This window comes from Parambassis ranga, chromosome 19 (genome assembly GCF_900634625.1).
Source record: "Parambassis ranga chromosome 19, fParRan2.1, whole genome shotgun sequence".
NCBI lineage: Eukaryota > Metazoa > Chordata > Actinopteri > Ambassidae > Parambassis > Parambassis ranga.
The window spans coordinates 8,923,854-8,941,952 of NC_041039.1; the positions used below are offsets into that span (position 1 = coordinate 8,923,854).

The 18,099-nt window shown below is 38.7% G+C and overlaps 1 protein-coding gene across 2 annotated transcripts in view; it reads left to right on the forward strand.

Annotated features, from left to right (window-relative positions):
• The first annotated feature begins 1 nt into the window (after position 1).
• Positions 2 to 18,099, forward strand: part of vti1a (vesicle transport through interaction with t-SNAREs 1A) — a 96,284-nt gene continuing 78,186 nt past the window's right edge. For both annotated transcript variants that reach the window (XM_028430609.1, XM_028430608.1), the window contains exons 1-3: positions 2 to 212; positions 3,255 to 3,313; positions 4,152 to 4,262. In XM_028430609.1, the coding sequence (XP_028286410.1) occupies positions 119 to 212; positions 3,255 to 3,313; positions 4,152 to 4,262 (264 nt within the window). In that variant the 5' untranslated portion in view covers positions 2 to 118. The remainder of the gene's footprint in view (positions 213 to 3,254; positions 3,314 to 4,151; positions 4,263 to 18,099) is intronic.

Genomic DNA, 18,099 nt, shown 5'->3' on the forward strand with positions numbered 1-18,099 from the left:
TCCTTGACGAACACATTATACTGTGACTCAAGGAAGGAGCTCTATTCGATGCTTGTTATTATTCTGGGCTAACTGTCAACGAAAAAGCTAGTTTAGCCTTTTTAAACTATCTGTCACAATGTCTTCTGACTTTGAGACCTACGAACAAGACTTTGGAACCATTACAGCAGAAGTAACCAACAAAATTGGAAGAATTCCTAAACTAAGTGGAGGTAAGACAGTTACGTATATTGCAATTGCTGTGTTGGCCGGCTAACTATCACGTAGCTATCAAGTCTCAGCTGAGAGGGAGAGCTAACGATAGAGCTTACAGGTTGTCATTTCATGACTTTACCGTGGTATGTTTGACGGAATACTTAGCACATTTAATGGTATTAGTTTTCATGTTATGAAAACGTCATGTGTTAGTGAATGGGTATGTCTGTCGTTTAGCAACTGTGACAATGTGTAACACCAGCTTGGTATTGATTACCATTCTGGTTATATAAGCATGTCACGGGTTAGTACCGTTATTTTTGGTGTAAATTTTAAAATATATAAATTGAAATCACTTAACAAAAATTACAATTACTTAACACTAAATTGTAGTAACTAGGTATGTTTAAATTTAAAAAACGGAGCATGAATGTGCTGTTTTGGTTAGATTTTTCTTTCTTTTTCTTGTAGTATCCACATTACTTTTTTTGCTTATTGGCTGTCTGTTATAAGTTATAAATGCTTCAGTCTAGTTGAAGTCAACTCAATGACTCCAACAGTAGTCATTGAGTTTGTTAAACTTTACATGTTTCCTGTCTATATTGAGTCCTGATACAGCGTAAATAAGGACATTAAAGCTGTTTTGAAGTGGCCATGTCATTTAGCACAGGCAGTCAAACCTAAACTTTGAAAAATGTTGCCTACAGTGGAGTTCCTTTCAGATTGCATTTATGGTGTAAATGGTAATTCTAATCAGCGACCTGTTCCATGAACACATGTCAGAAATATATTGCAGACAATAAGACTTATAGACTAATCTGCAGGTGCGATATGTTTTGCTGTCTTTTTCCCCCAATGATGTTCATTCACCTTGCTTATGCATATTGTTTTCATACCCTATTTTCTCAGTTAACCTCCAATGTCCGTAGTTAAAACAGACATTCTCACTGGGTCATAATTGGCCTCATTATTGGTATTGTGTACTGTGGCAGTTTTGTAATCCACATTCTGCCTCCATTTGTGTTACTACATAGTGCTGCTTAAAAGTTTGTACATGTGGAATGTCTGTGTAAATATGACCCAAAACATCAGTCAATTTTCACTTTGTCAGTTATGTATTCAGTAAAATGATCCACTTTCGCATATATAAGTGGCAAAAATATCTTAACTTCAAGCATTAGCAGGTTATTTGAAGGCCAAGAATCCATCCGTTCAGAGATGTTTTCAATCACTGAAAGATGAGTCAGCGAGTGTCATGTTTTAATTTAACAACTGTGATCTATTAAAGTCTGATCTTCACAGCATGTGTTTAGGAAGTGTGTAGTGGAATAACAAAGAATCTCATAAAAATAGTTGCTACCAATCAAGGTGGTAAGGGTAACACAACCATCTCTAAAGAGTTTGGACTTCACAAATCCACAGTGTCGTCGTATTTTAGTGTTACAACAGTTTTTAACAACCATGGCATGTATCATTGTCTGTCTTTCATAAAACAATCACATGACTGTGTGTTTATATATTTATTAGTTACCCTCCCCAACACACACACAGACACACACACACCCCTAAGGTTCAAGAAATATTTGAATAGGAACACAATGAAATGATGTTAGGCCTTGTTCCATGAAACATGAATTCATGGTGAGAGACTGCTTGTCAATCATTTGCCACTCAAATGAATAACATTTTTTTAAGTTGAAGAGAAGGTACAATATCTTCTTTATTTGCTTTACGTCTGTGTACAAAACTTCTCATCCATCCGTCGGCAGGTTGTAAATATCCATACATATTTCACAGCCCTCCAGCTTGGGCCAGAGTTTGAGTAAGAAAACACCATCTCACCTTTCACTGACTTGCCTCTGGCTGTTTACTGTGTAGGTTGTGAGGTTGGACACAGGTTTTAAAAATGAATTTGAGGACTGGCAAAAGGTAATGCTAGCCCAGAGTGCCTGGGAAATGAAGATATTGGCTTAGGTTTTCAAAGATATTGCAATCCCACCACTGGTAGCCTTGTGATTTGCTATTGAGCTTCAAGTTTGGTTGACTTTGTATTTTAGTTATTTAAAAATACTGTGAATTATTTGTTACTTGATTTATTTCTTAAAATATTTTTAGTGGCATGACCAATTCTGAGAACATATCTTGTTGCTCAAAATATTTTGAACAGATTTTATTCTCTACAATTTTATTAATTCTACGTATTTAGACTAAATTCAACTAAAAGTAAACCCAACTTATTATGCTGGGATAGCTTGCTTATTTTGCACAATTAAAGTCAATTCTAGATCCGTTTTTATATTTTTAAAAATCTGATTAAAAAAGAATAATTACATATTTAACCTAAAGAGCATGCATAGGTTTACACTGATATCCAGCAGCCATAACTGATTCTTCTGCCTGAAACTAATCATACTTATACTTTCATCATCATCAAATATACATTTTGTCAAAATTTTGGCTAATATTTTTTTTATTTTGTCATTTAAATATGTTTTGCAATAAATCTATGTATTGATGCTTGTTCACTAAACAACCTACATCAGACCTCATAATTCACTTTGATGTCAGAGCTAATTTGAGAACAAAGCCCAGTTCCGTGTATGTATGGAAAGTGATAGCACTGCTGCCTTAAATAACTGTTGGATGCACTGTAGTTTACATGTCCTAATGAGTTTCAATGGGTAATGTGCAGAGAAGCCATGGGGTGAGGTGTAGAACAGTGCGTTAGTCATTCTGAGTGGGACTCATACTTCTGGCAAGTGAGCAAAGCTGACACCTCCCTTCCCTTTGAGTTGGCATGAGGTGTCTCGCTGCTCCTCAACAGAAACCAACAAAGGCCTCATAGACGCCAATAACTAAGAGACATCAAATGTTGGCTCGTCGTGTGGAGAGAATGTGTAAATATATCTTCAAATGTGTCCTCGTGTGTTGTTTTCTCCTAGTCTCTTTCTTTCTCTCTCCCCCTCTCTTCCCCCGTTGCGGGGGAGTTAGGTTGTTGTCATGAAGCGCTGTTCCTCCGTCGGCTGATCAATATGTTGCTGTTTTTTTTTCCCTTTCAGAGGAGAAGACACAGCTGGTTCTAAATGTCGACAAACAGCTTGAAGAAGTCAGAGAGTTGGTATGTCTTTGATCAGTAATTTTCTCCCCTTCCCATTTCCTAAATAATGAATTTGTGGAAAGAGGGAGGAGACAATTTTCACTGGCACCAGACAACGGCACCTGTATTATCCTGGTGGTGACATGACATGCAGACACGCGCACATGTTTCACATTTGTGGAAAGGAGGCTTCCTCCTCACCTGATCACTTTCCAGTAATCTGCTTTTAAGTGACACCCCTATGACACATTTCAAGCCATTATCCTGAGTCTTCCTGTTGCTGTTTAAAAATGAGCAGTCACCTGACAGAGACAAATTGTTGTTGCAGTTGTCTTGTTATGCCACAGTGATTAGTTTCCTCCAAATCTGCCACAGAGAGACCTGTCTACCCATGCATCAAATGTACTTTCACTTCATTCAGCGTGACATTGTAGGGCCTATATGCATGTCGCTGCAATGAAGGGGCTCTCATATTAGATTGTGTATTTATTTACAGAACAGCCTTCCTCTGTTGCAGCTTTTATCACAGCTGATTGACGTGAACAAGAGACATTTTTATTTTACAGTCAACACTAGAATGTATTAAAGTTAATGCTGCTCAAGTTTTGTGGAATACTTTTAGTCACAATTTTTATTGTGAACACCATCTTATTTTTCCTGAAAGGAAGTGTCATAATTAGAGTAAAGAGACCTTTTCAATAGCTATTGATAAATTGTTGTAGAAATGATCTGCTTTTGCTCCAAACCTTTTAATCTTGCAAGGTTGTTTTATAATTCAAATATTATTTTCTAAATAATGTTAATATTACCTAAAATGAAAATGTAAATGCTTTAATATTGACTTAAATGCGGTGTCCAGCTGGAGCAGATGGACCTGGAGGTGCGAGAGATCCCCATCCAGAGTCGAGCCATGTACAACAGCAGACTGAAGAGCTACAAGCAGGAGATGGAGAAGCTTGAGAAAGACTTTGTAAGTACTTAAACATGTTATAAAGTAAATTATCATTTAACCTTTAAAGTTGGAACATATGAACATGCAGAAAATGTTGATACTTCTTCCATACACACCATAGTCTGCGCTCTCTCTCTCTCACACACATTTTCACACACAAACACTTCGTCTTGCTCTGGAGCTCAGTGGTGCATCCACAGAGGTTAATTCAGAGTTCATATTTGAACTTGCAAGCAATGCCTATAGAGAACAGGTTGTGTGTTTGTGTTGTTGCTGCAGAATCTGGCCTTGTTTAGTAATTCATAAATCACTGTATGCCTTGACTTGATTTTGAGACTCTATCAAAGCTTAATGAACAGTCCAGTCTTTTGGGGTCACTTGCTTTTTAGTCCACATTGTTGGCTACGAATATTTCTCAAGGTGCTTCACTTTAATAAATAATAAATAATATTACAGATATAAGAAATTAGCCAGCACAAATTAATCACTTGGTTGTTGTGTTTTTACGCTTGTCTTGGTGTCTTTTCTAAGTAAATGCACAAGTTGTGGAGATATTTCTAGACAATAATTTGTATTCTAATCTTCACAATGTAAAAATATGTTGATATCTGTCTTTTCTGGTGTTGTTGTTTTCTCTTGTGCCTGTGCTCACAACACAATAATAAGTCCACAGTGTAAGTGAAGCTAACCTTGAGCTTGTGGAGTACGCAGGTGTCCCTCCACCAACCAAATTTGATTTAAACCTCAGAAAGGGGGGAAAATACCCACTGAACTGGATGTTAAATTACAGAAGCCTGACCTGGGGCACTTGCAACATTTAACCTCATTATTTATGCAATGTTTATCTTTATTTTAGTATTTCTGTAACTTTTCTTCAAGCCCTTGTCTTCCCTTCTGCAGAGGATTTACTAATAGGTAGTGAAATGAAATTTGATGGAAAGGTTTTCCATTTTTACACAATAAATTCTCTTTAAAAAATATTATTAAACAGAAATATAGTTAATATATGTCATAACATATCTGTGATTTAATGCCCCGATAGATGATGCATTTGGCTGTGCTACACAAGCTATCAAAAATCAAAATTAAAGTCTGCTCATTTCATCCTAATTGTCATCTTAAAAATCAGGTTTTGTCTCTAATATTAGTCTCCAAAAATGCTTTTAATCTTAAATGTTCCAAATGCAGAACAAACACGTAAACATGCATAAACAACCCATTTCGATGGAGATATCATGTGCCAGTGATCTGTGAACACACCATGTGCTAACTGAGATCACAGAGGAGATTTCTGAGCCAAGACCATTTGCTTTTCTCGCTGTGGGCATTTAATTGGCTGATGATTAATCTTTAACTTTTCTTCTCCCCACACTTACCGTGCTTAATCAACAAGCAGCTAACACCTGCTGTGGCTGACATTGGTGCTAATTTTTATTACTTACATTTTTATTGTTGTCTAAGGGGCATATGTGGGCAAATGTCTTTCTTTAACCTGGAAAAAAGGTCCACCCTATTCACAATATATGAAGAGAAGTACATCCTAATTGCATGCACTGCATACTTCATGGGCACATAAGCAGAAGGTAATAGTAGAATAGTCCTGGTGCAGAGAAAATGAAAGAGTGTTGGCTTTCTTCTAACTGTGTCTCCCCTGTTTGACAGTAATTTTCATTTTTACACCTCTGTGTGTGGCGCGGCCAGATCAGTGTACATTTAAACCAGGATCATCCACCTCACAGAGTTACATCTAGTCTATCTCGTCTCCCGTAAATCTGATGCAAGTGTTCAGAAGGCTAGAACTTCAGCGCCCTCAGATGTGCTTCAGATGTGCCAAATGCTCTTGCCGAGCTCAGCCTCTCACTTCCTGCAGGCCCAGGGAGGACATGACACTCAGCTCGAAAGGCGTCTAGTGGAAAAAAGGCAATCTCCTTTCTTTTTAATGTAAAAAGCTTTGGCTTTGTTGTGCTTTCCGTGGATATCAAGGCCTTTCTACTCCCTTACTACCCAATCTTCCCCCACACCCCACCCCCTACTGGCCTCCCACGGGTGTCTCCCTCCTTAACCTGCTCTCTCATCCACTTGTTCACCTGTGGTTTGAAGTATTCCTACCACCGGTGTGCCAGCTTGAGACCTCATTCCCCCTTCTTTCCAGACAGGGCCAAAGTCGACCCCAGTAACCCTTCCATTTCATCCAGTAAGGCAACTTATCACACTGGCATCCCAAAGGTGTTTTATATATATGAGACATAGCTTTGTTAGCTTTGTTGGCTTCGTTGACAGCTTCATTGTGATAATAGAGGGGGCAGTGGGAGTCTTAAAGGTGCTGGGTCACAACAGGCAGTCAAAGGGAATGCTAGTGTGAGCCATATAAAAAAAAAAGTAAGCCATGGTGTGAAAAAATTAATAAGGACAATGAAAATCCTGTTTGATGGGGTCATCTCGTTGATGTCTGTAGAATCAAAATGGCATGGCTCTTAGCAGTTGCTTTGATCAGGGTAAGGAGAGGCCTAGCCCAAGCTTAATTTAATGAAATCTATTGGGTGAACAGCCAATATTTTTTAAAGGGCTGGGTGAGGTCTGTCCCAGTGGGCAAGGACCTACAGGCACCAACTGTCCATGGTGTGTTTTGTTTATAATATGAGGTCTACGGTTGTTGGTCTTTCATTTGAGGTCTACATTTTGCATGTTTTGGCTTCTGTCTTCAGATAGTTAGGGCAAGATTATAATACAAAATATATTCACTCTCGTATAGGACTCTCAATTGCTTTTTACACATCATACTTTTTACTTCTGTCTGAATGCCTTCTGTCCGATTTGTGTTGTTGTTCTCTTTTTGCACCAGATGGCGGTGTTGCTCTAAGAATTTTCTATCATTTAAGAACATGACAAGGACAATATTGGGACCATCTACCAATTACTTTGCCTTTCAGATGTATGAGTGGACTTTCTATGATTACTCCTTGCATATATTACTATGCCTGACCTCTCCTTTGTGCTTAGTTTAAGAGATTGTTACCAAAAATGTCCTTGTGGTAAAAAGCCTATCAGACAACATCTTATGATATCCAACTCTATATATTTTATCCCCAATTTGTACTTTGCCCTGTCATGCTATAAAAGTTAAGTAAGCAACCAAAACTAAATGTGAATGAAAAATAAACTAGAATGTCATTTTTCTTTTGTAATCTTTTCTCATCCTTACTAATATTGATATGTCCTCTCAATCATTCTGACAGAAGTTGTCAGTGATATTTAAACTTAAAATTAGCTCACAAGGTTTGTTTATTTTTTTTATGGTTAAGATATCTCTGGTTTAAAGTCACAAACTTTGTGTTAAATGATCAATGACTCCCAAGATAAAATGTTAATTAGGCGTCATTAAATATCAGGTTTTATTGTTGAGTACTAAATTGTGGAATAGTGTGGAAAATGAGTCCCTGTATTGGTCAAGGCAGTGGTGTTGATTGCATGTATAGGCACTGTGTATTTTTTGTATTATCTAGCAGGATTAATTTCCTCAGATAAACCCGTTTTAAATTTGAATAGAAAGATTTTGTGATAATGCTCGGTCCATAATGGACCACGAACACCTCAGTGTTCCTTTAACCACATATCATCCCCCAGCCTTTATGTGAGATTAGTAAATATGTTTTCACGGTATTGTTGCAAGTAAAAATGTGGTACGGTCAAATTTTTAATCACGTCATATTCTGAAGTACAGTACTTAACTTCAAAGGAGGCATATTCAGTATGGTTTGAAATGATGTTGGAATGTTTTTCTTTTGTATCCTACTCATTCCTATCTCAGTTTATTCCATTTATTGTGGGTCCTGATGTGAAATCATGAGGTCAGCTGTCACAGGGGTGCGACTATCCCTTTTTAATTTTCAGTTGTCTATTGGGGTATTGTTTGGAGCCTCAGTCATGGTCAAGTAGAATGTCTGGACAGCCTTTTCCTTTAATAAAAACCTTTAGATTGAATACCTCCTAGTGTCCACCCAGGGAGATAATTAATGCATTTCCAAAGAGTCAGGCAACCTTGAAATATTGAAAAGTTTATTTGCCAGGTACACTGAGGTGAATGGAATGAAAAAGTGGTTGGTGCTGAATATTTTTCCTCTATATATCAGCTTCACAAGTGGTTATCGGTGACCTTATAGAGATAACTTGAAATGAAGCTTCCGCACAGGGCACTCATTGAGTGCAGCTTTTAATGACTTGGCACACTGGACCTTTTACACTCTTGAATGTGGCAAATGGTTTAATTAAAAACATGAAAATATAAATATAAATATTGTAATGATCTAATTGGATGTAGGAAATGTTTCTGATGAGACCAAGTTGATTGTTATAGAGAATTTAATTAATGATGCTTGAGTTTAACAATTCACATACAAAGTGGTGTTGCATGAATACGTTTTCACTAAGCGTCTTTTGCTTATTCTAAATCCCCGAGCTATGGTGTATCTTAATCTGAGAGTCACCAACAAACTATTTATCAGTGGCAATAAACTGACACTGTACACACTGTACTGGTCTACTTTTGTCTGTGTGACTGGCTTCAACTTCTGGCCACAGCAGACTGTGTAGTAGTCCTTCATCACCAGGACAAAAATGGCACCAGCAAAATACTTGAGGTGATGAAAGTTTAATGTAGTTTTATGCCCTTGCGTGTTTGTTTGAACAAGTGCGTGTACAGACTGCTATTTAATAACTATGTTGATCACAACACAGTTGTTCCTCAGCACAAGCCCAACCTTCAGTGGTATTGGGAAATGAAGCTTCCTGTGTGGTGAAATAATTTATTTTAATCCAAACTATATGGTTAAGTTTTCCTAAATGTTACTTGCTAAATATAGCAAAGAGCAACAAAAACTGAAAAAGAGAAACAAAATTTGTACCTGGCATGCAGGTTAATATAAAAAGCTGACAGAAATGTATTGTGTTACACATTTTGATCGCATGACATCACATGTGTACTTTTCAACAGTACAGTGCATCTAAGTTATGATACATGTTGCTTTTTGTTAATCAACTTATTTTCTCATTTTGTGTGTGTGTGGATTTGTTGGTATTTAAACTGCAGTCCAGAGCAGATAAAGATAAGGATGTTTTTCATTTCATTATGTCCATGCTGTTTCTTTAATTAATGATTATGGACATTTCAAGGTTGTGGAGACTATCCAACTTTAGCTGATAGTGGTCATAATAAACTAATTATGTGTACAAATATAAAAGAGAAAGTAGAGTTTGCAAAGTCGTTTATCGGAAAGTTGTGTATTTGTCCTAAGAAGCTCTGACATCATAAATGCTTTTTTTTCCACAGAAGATGCTGATAATTATGTTAAGATTAAAGTTTTGAAGGAAGATTTTAGGACCACTGTACTTTCCTACACTAACCACACTAGTAGTGATTATACATTAGTGCTGTTGTAATCCAGCTTCAGTTGTTCTTTTTGTTTGCCCTTTGTCCTCGTTGTGGTGACTCCTGCAAGCAAAAACATGACAGACTGACATTAGTTGGATGTTAGACACTTTAAATTGCTTTCAGTTGCCTTGGCTTACTTGTTCTTATTAAACACAGAAGAGAACAGGCAGATTGACTCTTTTCATGGTTTGTTGCTTAACAAGCCATCAACAACACCAAAGTCTAATCACTCATAACAAGTTATAAAAGGACTTGCTCAATTGACAGGGATTTTTCCTCCCTATATTTCCACCATGCTGAGTGCAGATTTAAGATGTAAGCAAATAGATGTTCTTCTCTACTCATGAATTGCAGCTTTCATTTGTGCACAGTGCGTCTTCCCCAAGCCCTTTGTGGATTTGTGGTGTTGGAGGCTTTTCCATGTCCTCTTGGACACCAAGATGGGATTCATGTGGATTAGCCCTTTTGTCACTCATGTTAAAATCATTTTTTATGGGTTTGATGGTGTAATGGCAGTGGTGGGTCAAATCTGGAATGAAGGACAGTGTCACAAGAAGGACAGAAGATTGTGGTGGCCAAAAATGTCACTGTCATATTTCACAATTATGGGGCAGATTAACAACTTTTGCAATAGATTTCTGTGATTTAGATACATGATCATGTTTTATATAAAAACATTCTGATATATTAGCAGAGTAAATACCGTATTGTAAATATTGTTAGGTTGTAGTGATTTTTACACTGAAGGTTGGAAGAAGAAACTGAAATATGGTTGGTCAACCATGCCTCAAGCAGTTGTGTCCACCATATGTGATGCTCGTTAGACATTAGGATCCCATGTTTCTGTTTTCTGCTATTATTTGCTTCAATGTAACTGCTGAAGATTTATAAGCTGGAAAGCAGTGTTGTCTGCCAGCTTGACATTGAAGTTATAGGTATTATTTTATTATATGATAGTGTCAAATATCAATATTTGAGTCACAGAATTAGGAATACAATTGCTTCACTGTCTTGCCTATGAGTTTTACGGTCATTAAGTAGATAAGTTCTTGTGAGGCGTCGACTCACAGAAATCACATAGCTCGTAATTTGTAAGCAGATCACCCTCTTGCTTCCTCTGCGTCTCTTTATGTTAACTCTTGTCTGTATGGATGGGGTATCTGCATTATGCCTGGAGCACAGGATTTGTTTGGCAGTGTGCAAATTCGGCCGTTATCCTTCCATGCGATCGTTTCCTTTCTCGCTTATCTCTCCTGGCCCCTCCAAAGTCACCGTACTTCCACACACACTGACAGCGATCAGTATAGCTTTCAGACGCTTGTCTGGCTCAGTCTGCCAAGAAGCGAAGGCCCTCCCAGGTCCCCTCACTGTCCTCAGGGCTTGTGTGATTGAGTGACTGGAGTGAGTGGGGGCCAAAGATAATAAGGGGGGAAATATAAAGACATGGGGTGATGATATGATAACCCCCTCCTCCCTGTCTTTTCTCCTCTTTCCACCTCCCCTTCATTTTTCTTTCTGTTCTTTCTGTCCTACCTACCCCCCCCCCCCCCCGATTTTCGTACACCGAGCCTGTCCCACGCAGTAGTGTAAACCAGAAGTGACATGTGACACCCACTCCCCAGTGATGTGCTGACAAGCGGGTACTAGAATAGGTGACAATGTTTTCTTTTTTTCCCAGACTGGCTTAAGTATGGTGAAGGGATTCATGAAGTATTTATGAAATATATTATAATTCATTGGGTCTGTTTTTTTCCTCTGTATTTTAGGCAGTGGCATTTGCTTTTTAATAAGTAAACCTCAGTGAAGGCAAGAGGAAAGGGGTAAATAGAGGAAGAACTCCATACATTTCATCTTTACTGATGTTTCTTCATATAAAAGTTTCATGTTTACATATGTTTTAACCTCCCTTCACACAAACACGCAGGCGCACAATTAAACTTAGTTTCTTCCTCTCATCCTAAGTGTTTCTAATGAGGGAGCGTGCCAAAAAGAAAGGGGAAGCATTTTTGCTCTCAGCGACCAACAGTTTTGCCTTTTCTCTGGTGTTTTTGAAGCCTGCAGTGGAATCTGGCTGTGGCCTTGATCAGAATTACATTGTGGAAGATGAATTAAGGTTTTTTTTCAATTATCCCAGAGGTTGGCCAGCATTAGAGCATCAGCTTACTCCTGCAGTGAGACTAAACTCTTTAGTTTTGTTCCCCTCATCACCACAGAGCACTTATTTGTTCTCTGTTGTCAAGCTTTTTGTACATTTTTGTCTTTGTATATTTGTATTTAGAAATTATCCATTTCACAAATTCTCAGTATGAAAAAAATCAGTTTCTTGTTTTTAAAAAAGGCAATCAAATTATCAAATTGCTCATTAAATTAGTGTCATTTCTGTGGCATTTACTTAGCAGTCATCCATCTCTGCATTTTTTTCTTTTGAATAGACAAAAATTATGATCTCATTCTTTGAAGCAAGGCAACTGAACTGAAATTCTACAAGTCTACTTGCCTTGCTTCAACCCGATGATCTTGTTGATTGTGCAACTCCTATCTTTATGCGAGTTTTAAATATTGCATGCTTTTTTGTTTATGTTTTAAATTGGTTTAAGAGGTATCAGGAAACCTTCTTTCTCAGTTGGCTATTTTTCATAATTTCTTGAATCACTTTTGTGAATTCCTGCAGACTCCCGGGAAACTGTTAAGTGTATTGGAAAGTTCAGGAGGGCACATGTTGGAGGGGCTTTGGAAAGGGGCCTTACTGGCCTCATCAGCATTTGAATGTGTTCTGGCTAGTGAAATAACAAAGTATACATAAATATATAGAGATAATGATCTGGCTAAGTCTCTATGTGTGCTGCTGCATTCTTATGCTAATGAGTTAGCTATTCATGACCAACAATGGTCACATTACAAGAAAAGGCAAAGCACTGAAGGAGATAGTGTTCTGTGTGCGTGTCCACTGAGGGACGCGCACATGCACATGCTCAGCAGGCCCGACTCCTCTCCCTTTGTGTCTAGGTTTTTTTTATTACATTTTTCAATTTTAGATAACATTCCAAGAATAGACATCAAACAAAAATGAATCATAAATCGAGGTCAGGAGTGAGCCTCTTTCCAAAGCAGAGAAAGGGTTAAAAGTGAAGGTATCTTTAAAAAAGATGGTAAGACTGATAGGAGAGGAGCTCTTCTCAGCAGAGGGTTCACTGAACCATATGTAGGTGCCCACAGGCTAATGGGCCGGTTGGTCCCTGGCTTGCCAGGTATCCTGTATGCACATCTCCTACCCCCCCATACACACAGACACGCACGCACACACACAGACACTGTCTGTCTTCTCGTCATCCTCCAGCACCCACCTCTCCCACCCTCCCACCTTTCCCTCTGTGAAAATACCTCCTCCACTTTCCTCTAATCTCACCTTTTTCTCTGGTGCTGACCCGGGGAGGCCCACTTTATTCCCCACTGCACGCCAGAAGCCAGCGTTGTGATCGGAGCCCAGGCCCCTGTGCTGGTTCCTCTCTCCTCTCCTCTCTCCTTGCCCTGGCTGCCCGCCTCCCCGACGGCTCTGCTCTATTGATTTACTCCTCCAACCAATGCTGTCTGTCTCTGTTTTGCACCAGCAGCACCTAGGTCCCTCATCTCTATAACCCTCCCTCTTTCCTCATTTTCTCTCACTCCTTTTTTCAGTTTTTTCTTACTTTCTTTCTGTCTTTCTTTCTGTCCCCTCCTACACAACCATAGTCTAGGGAAGAAAAAAAACTGACAGAACAAGAGAGATGGAGAGAAAGAGAGATAGAAGTGTGGGAGGGGAAACGGGGCCTTTGATTTTTCATTAGAAGCACCTTTGTATTTTAATATTGGGTTTAATCGGACCCTCGTGCCTTAAAGAAATAACCACTGAGAGATGATCCCTCGGCCTTCAGAAAGTATAAGGTGCTTCTTCAATCAAAGCCTTCCTTGAATTTGCCATTTTGTTTGGAGTTCAGTCGGAATCCCCCCACACTCCCTTGCTGTCTCTTGGCCTCTCACTTTATGGTTACAGTCGTTAGGCTTATTGACTGATCTCGGGTGTACTTAGCAATAGAAATGACTTTGACAGGGAAATACACCACTGGTATCACAGAGGTAAGCATTAAAGGCTGCTATCAGTAGCGTAGGCAAACGGTTAGGTATTTTCTCTCAGATATATTATCCTGTTTACTTGTGGGTTAGATTAAGTTATTAGTTTTAAAAAATTAAATTCAAATGATAATATTTTTTTCATAGCTCCCTCAGACCACTTTTGCCACCCCCCCCCCCAAAAAAAAAAAAAAGAAAAAGAAAAGGAAATGACAACTCACCTCATACCTGCTCAGATATGTCACAGCTTTATTTATTACCTTGCCGTGGTTGATCAGTCACCTTAATTTGTGTTTTCAACAGTCGCTTCCGTGAGTCTCCTTGAGGTATTTCATGGAGGTGGAACACAATGCAGTGTGCATAGAAGCCACCAAAGCACCAACCTGTGAGCTAATGAGAGGCCCCATGCTGTTATCTAAGGCTCCGGCTTCTCTGCCACTGCTGCACTTCTATTACGAGAAAGAACACACACCGGGCTACCGTTCACATATGTTGTGCGCGTACATTCTCCAAAGGAGGTTTTTGCGCAGGATGCAAGGGCTCATAGAAGCCTCCACTCGCATACAGTACCCTTCGTGTACGCGTATGCACTCACACAAGCGCACAACAGACAGAAGTGAAGGATTCGGTGGCACCAAAGACCACAGTAAAACAAAGGCACAAATGACACCCTCCTGTGACAATCCCAACTGTAGCTGCTTCCCTTTGTCTCATAATATATCAAATATATTAAAAAGGAGCACTTAATTGAACAACCTCTTTCAATTTGTTTGTGTTAAAGGAGAGTAGAAGACAACAATTTGTGTGTTTTCCTTTGTGCCAGCTGTGCGTATGTGTTAAGCCCCTGCCAAGTAGAGATGCATTATTTAAGATGCTGTTGTGATACTTGTGCCTGCTTAAAGGTCTCAGCTTCCTTTTAATGCCATGCCGCATCAGTGCACCTCTGCCCCCACTTGTGGGGGAACCAGAGTGGGACCTGCTGGCACTGGTCCACACATCACCTGGGAAAATATCACAGCAGGGGAGGAAAGGAAGTGCTACAGATAACCTTTGAGTTTACCACATATTTTGTGAACAGAGACATTCTACTACTGCTTTATTGCCATTTCTTCACTGACTTAGATTTTGATTTATTTACTGATTTTTATTTTTTCTGTGCAAATTTTTTTTTACAAGGATATTAAACTTGTAGTTGTTTTTTAATTGTATTTTTTATGTTTGTCTGAGCTGCTGTGACAGACGCAGTCCCATGGAGCTGAACATGAGAGTTATTAAAGTCCAACTTGCCCAGTCACTCTCCTACTGTTGAAAAAGCCTGTAATGGAACATCGTACCATAAATTGAATATAGTTAATTACTCTTCATGCTATGCCACCAGCCATGTGTGCAGGGTGAAAAGGAAAAGCTTGGGAATGTAGAGGGAAAAAGCATCTGCAGAGGAACTTCAGGGCCCCTCATTACACTCTGCCCCTGGGTATTTTTACGCCTTTTATTTCCCATCTAATGAACTGTTTACATTTTTTTCTGCTTTCTAGGCTCCACAATTATTCGACTTGTCCTTGTGTCGCTTGTTGCAGTGGGCAAAAAGCAAGAAGGAGAGTTGGAGGGCATAGAAATGTGTATATAAATCTCAGTTCATTTTAATTTAACTGTTTTTTGTAGAACTTTTGTTTTACATTACAAAGGCCTGGCTTGTAGACTGCTTGAAATTAAAACTGAAAGGTCATAGTTTTTACAATTATAAACACATTTTCTGTAAGCAGATGTTTTTAAAAATTACTTTTGTCTTTGTGGTTTGTGGAGAGAGAAAAAAATCGCGCTATTTACACAATATATACCAGTGCATGCCTATAGACTATAAAGGGATTGCAAACAAAGTAAATATCCATATATTTGTTATAATGAAATTATCAGTTGCTTCTCTGAAGATTATGCTGAACTGATTAGCATATCTGATATGAATTGTTATGCATGCATATGTAATTACATTTTGATGTGTAAGAAAAAGTACTTTTTTTCACCTGCTTTCCATGTCAAGAGAGGTAAAACGTGTGTTTTTGACAGGACACCAGCACCTCCATTGCCGTGTTTGACGGGATGTGTAGAGTTTTAAAGGCAGGCCACTTTGCATAAAGTTAAGATGTACCTTTGTACTTTTCTTATGTGCTTCCGGGAATAGAAGCAAATTCTCACCTAAGATTAAAAAAAGTGACAAAAGACACACCTTTCAAAAGGATTTTTTAAAAAAAGCTTCTCTTTTGTTCCTCACTGAGCAATAAGGTATCTTCTGAAAGTGCTCATTCTTTTTTAGATTACAAAGCCTGATTAGATAGTTTTGTCTTAAGATGCAGAGCTCTGTCTCCACATACTGTAAATAGAATTTCTGTGCCTTTCTTTACAGAATAGACTATGGAGCAGGTAATTGACTGCCTTCCTGACCTCAAGAGTGAGCTTGTTGTCACCCAAACACCCAAACTTATAATCAAAATATGTTACCATATTAAGCAGTCTGTACTGCACCTGCTTATTGTTTACATCAAAATGGTAAGACAGTAATCTCTAAGGAATCTTTTTTTTTCCAGAGGGGAGATCCAAAAAAACTGGAGTGTAAACTGTAGGTACAGCGGCAACACTTTCATTTCAGTGACACATCCATTCTTTTTACTTTTCTCTGCTCTTATTGCGGAAACCCTTCATACATTCATCTGTAACAACAGCTATTTAGAAATAACAAAAAAAACTTGTATATGGTTTGAAGGCGACGTAAGCCTTAACATTCAAATCAATGCATCTCTCAGGCTTCCTCGTCTCAATTACTGGTGAAGTCGTCTTTTTCCTTAGGTTGAACTGAAGCTCTTTAAGATGAAGCTCGTCTTAAATGGAATATGTGGGTGTTTTTCTGGCAAGACATTATGTGTGTGCCAGCTGTATAAGAGTACATGCTGTCTCAATATTGGCTTTGTTGTCTTTCATCTTCAAATCTTAAATTATTTTTTAATGTCTTTGCCACAATAGCAGCAGCACAGTGACCACTTAGTTTCTCCTGTACAGACAATGAGTCTTAAAAAGTGCACTTTGGATAGATTTTATATACATTTACTGCTTATAAATTTGATTCAAAATTTTTTGTGATTATTTTCCTGCCCAATAACCATATGTCATATAACAAACTATAAATGTAGTAATTGGAAAAGAAAAAAAACACCAGCTTAACGGCACATTTTGACATAGAGCTCTGTGTGTGCTTCTGGTGGCGCGGGTATTTGCTGCCAATCTTTTCTTTTCCCCACACTAGGCGTTCAGCGGTTAGCTTAGGTCCCTGCAGTTGAGTATTGTTTGGGTGCACTCTTTATCTAATGGGTTTTGTGGTCTGGGTCAATCAGGCCCTCTGTCTAGTCAGTAATTACTCCAGAGAACTGTGGCCCTCACCATCACGATAATAACAGCCAAATCACATCAGCCATGACTTTCCACTCAGTGCTCTAGATTATCAGGACAGACAAATAAAAAAAAAACAAAAAATTAACTGGCTCGATTTTGATTGGTTCCAAAGTTATTTCAATCAAGTAACTTGATATCATCACTCTTGAGGTTGAGAATTGGCTTTTTCAAGTTTGGTTTGTGCTTTTTGTTCCTGGAAGGCAGCATTAAAGCACTTAATGCAATAGCTTCTTCAAACTTTTACTGATAATAGAAAGATAGTAGACAAGGATACTGCCTTTTGAAGGGAAAAAAATGTCTCTACCAGGTAATTGGTGTTCCTCCACTGATTCCCTGTCTTTGTTATATTTATTTAGAGTCAATTACAAAACTAAAATAGAAAAATAGAAAGAATTTGGTGTTGAGGTAAAGTGATATTTTTATTCCTCTGCTGGTGTTCGTCTTTGATTTTTGCCCACCTCCTGCATCCCACCTAGAAACCCTGTCAAGGCAGGGAGAGAAAGCGAAGGAGGCTTAGTAAACACTTTCTGTGTCTGCTGCTGGTGTGTATTTAGTTTAGAGGGCATGCCAAGAGGCAGTTTTTCCATGGGTCGGGCATCTGTAAACAAGCAGTACAACGGCAGCCCACTCTTCCACAATCGGAGGTGGCACACTCTGAAGTGTGTATGAAATGTGTGTGTCTGAATGTTTGTCTCTTTGGGTGGTTTTTTTTTCTTTTTTTGGGACATGGCATTCCCTCTTATTCTAGCCTATCTGGAGACAGAAAGAGCGTGTGTGTGTGTGTGAGAGGGAGAGAGAGAGAGGCAACCCCAAATCCGATGGGCCGCCAATGGGTGATGAATTATTCCCTGTCTGAGTCACAGCATTGGTGTTATCACA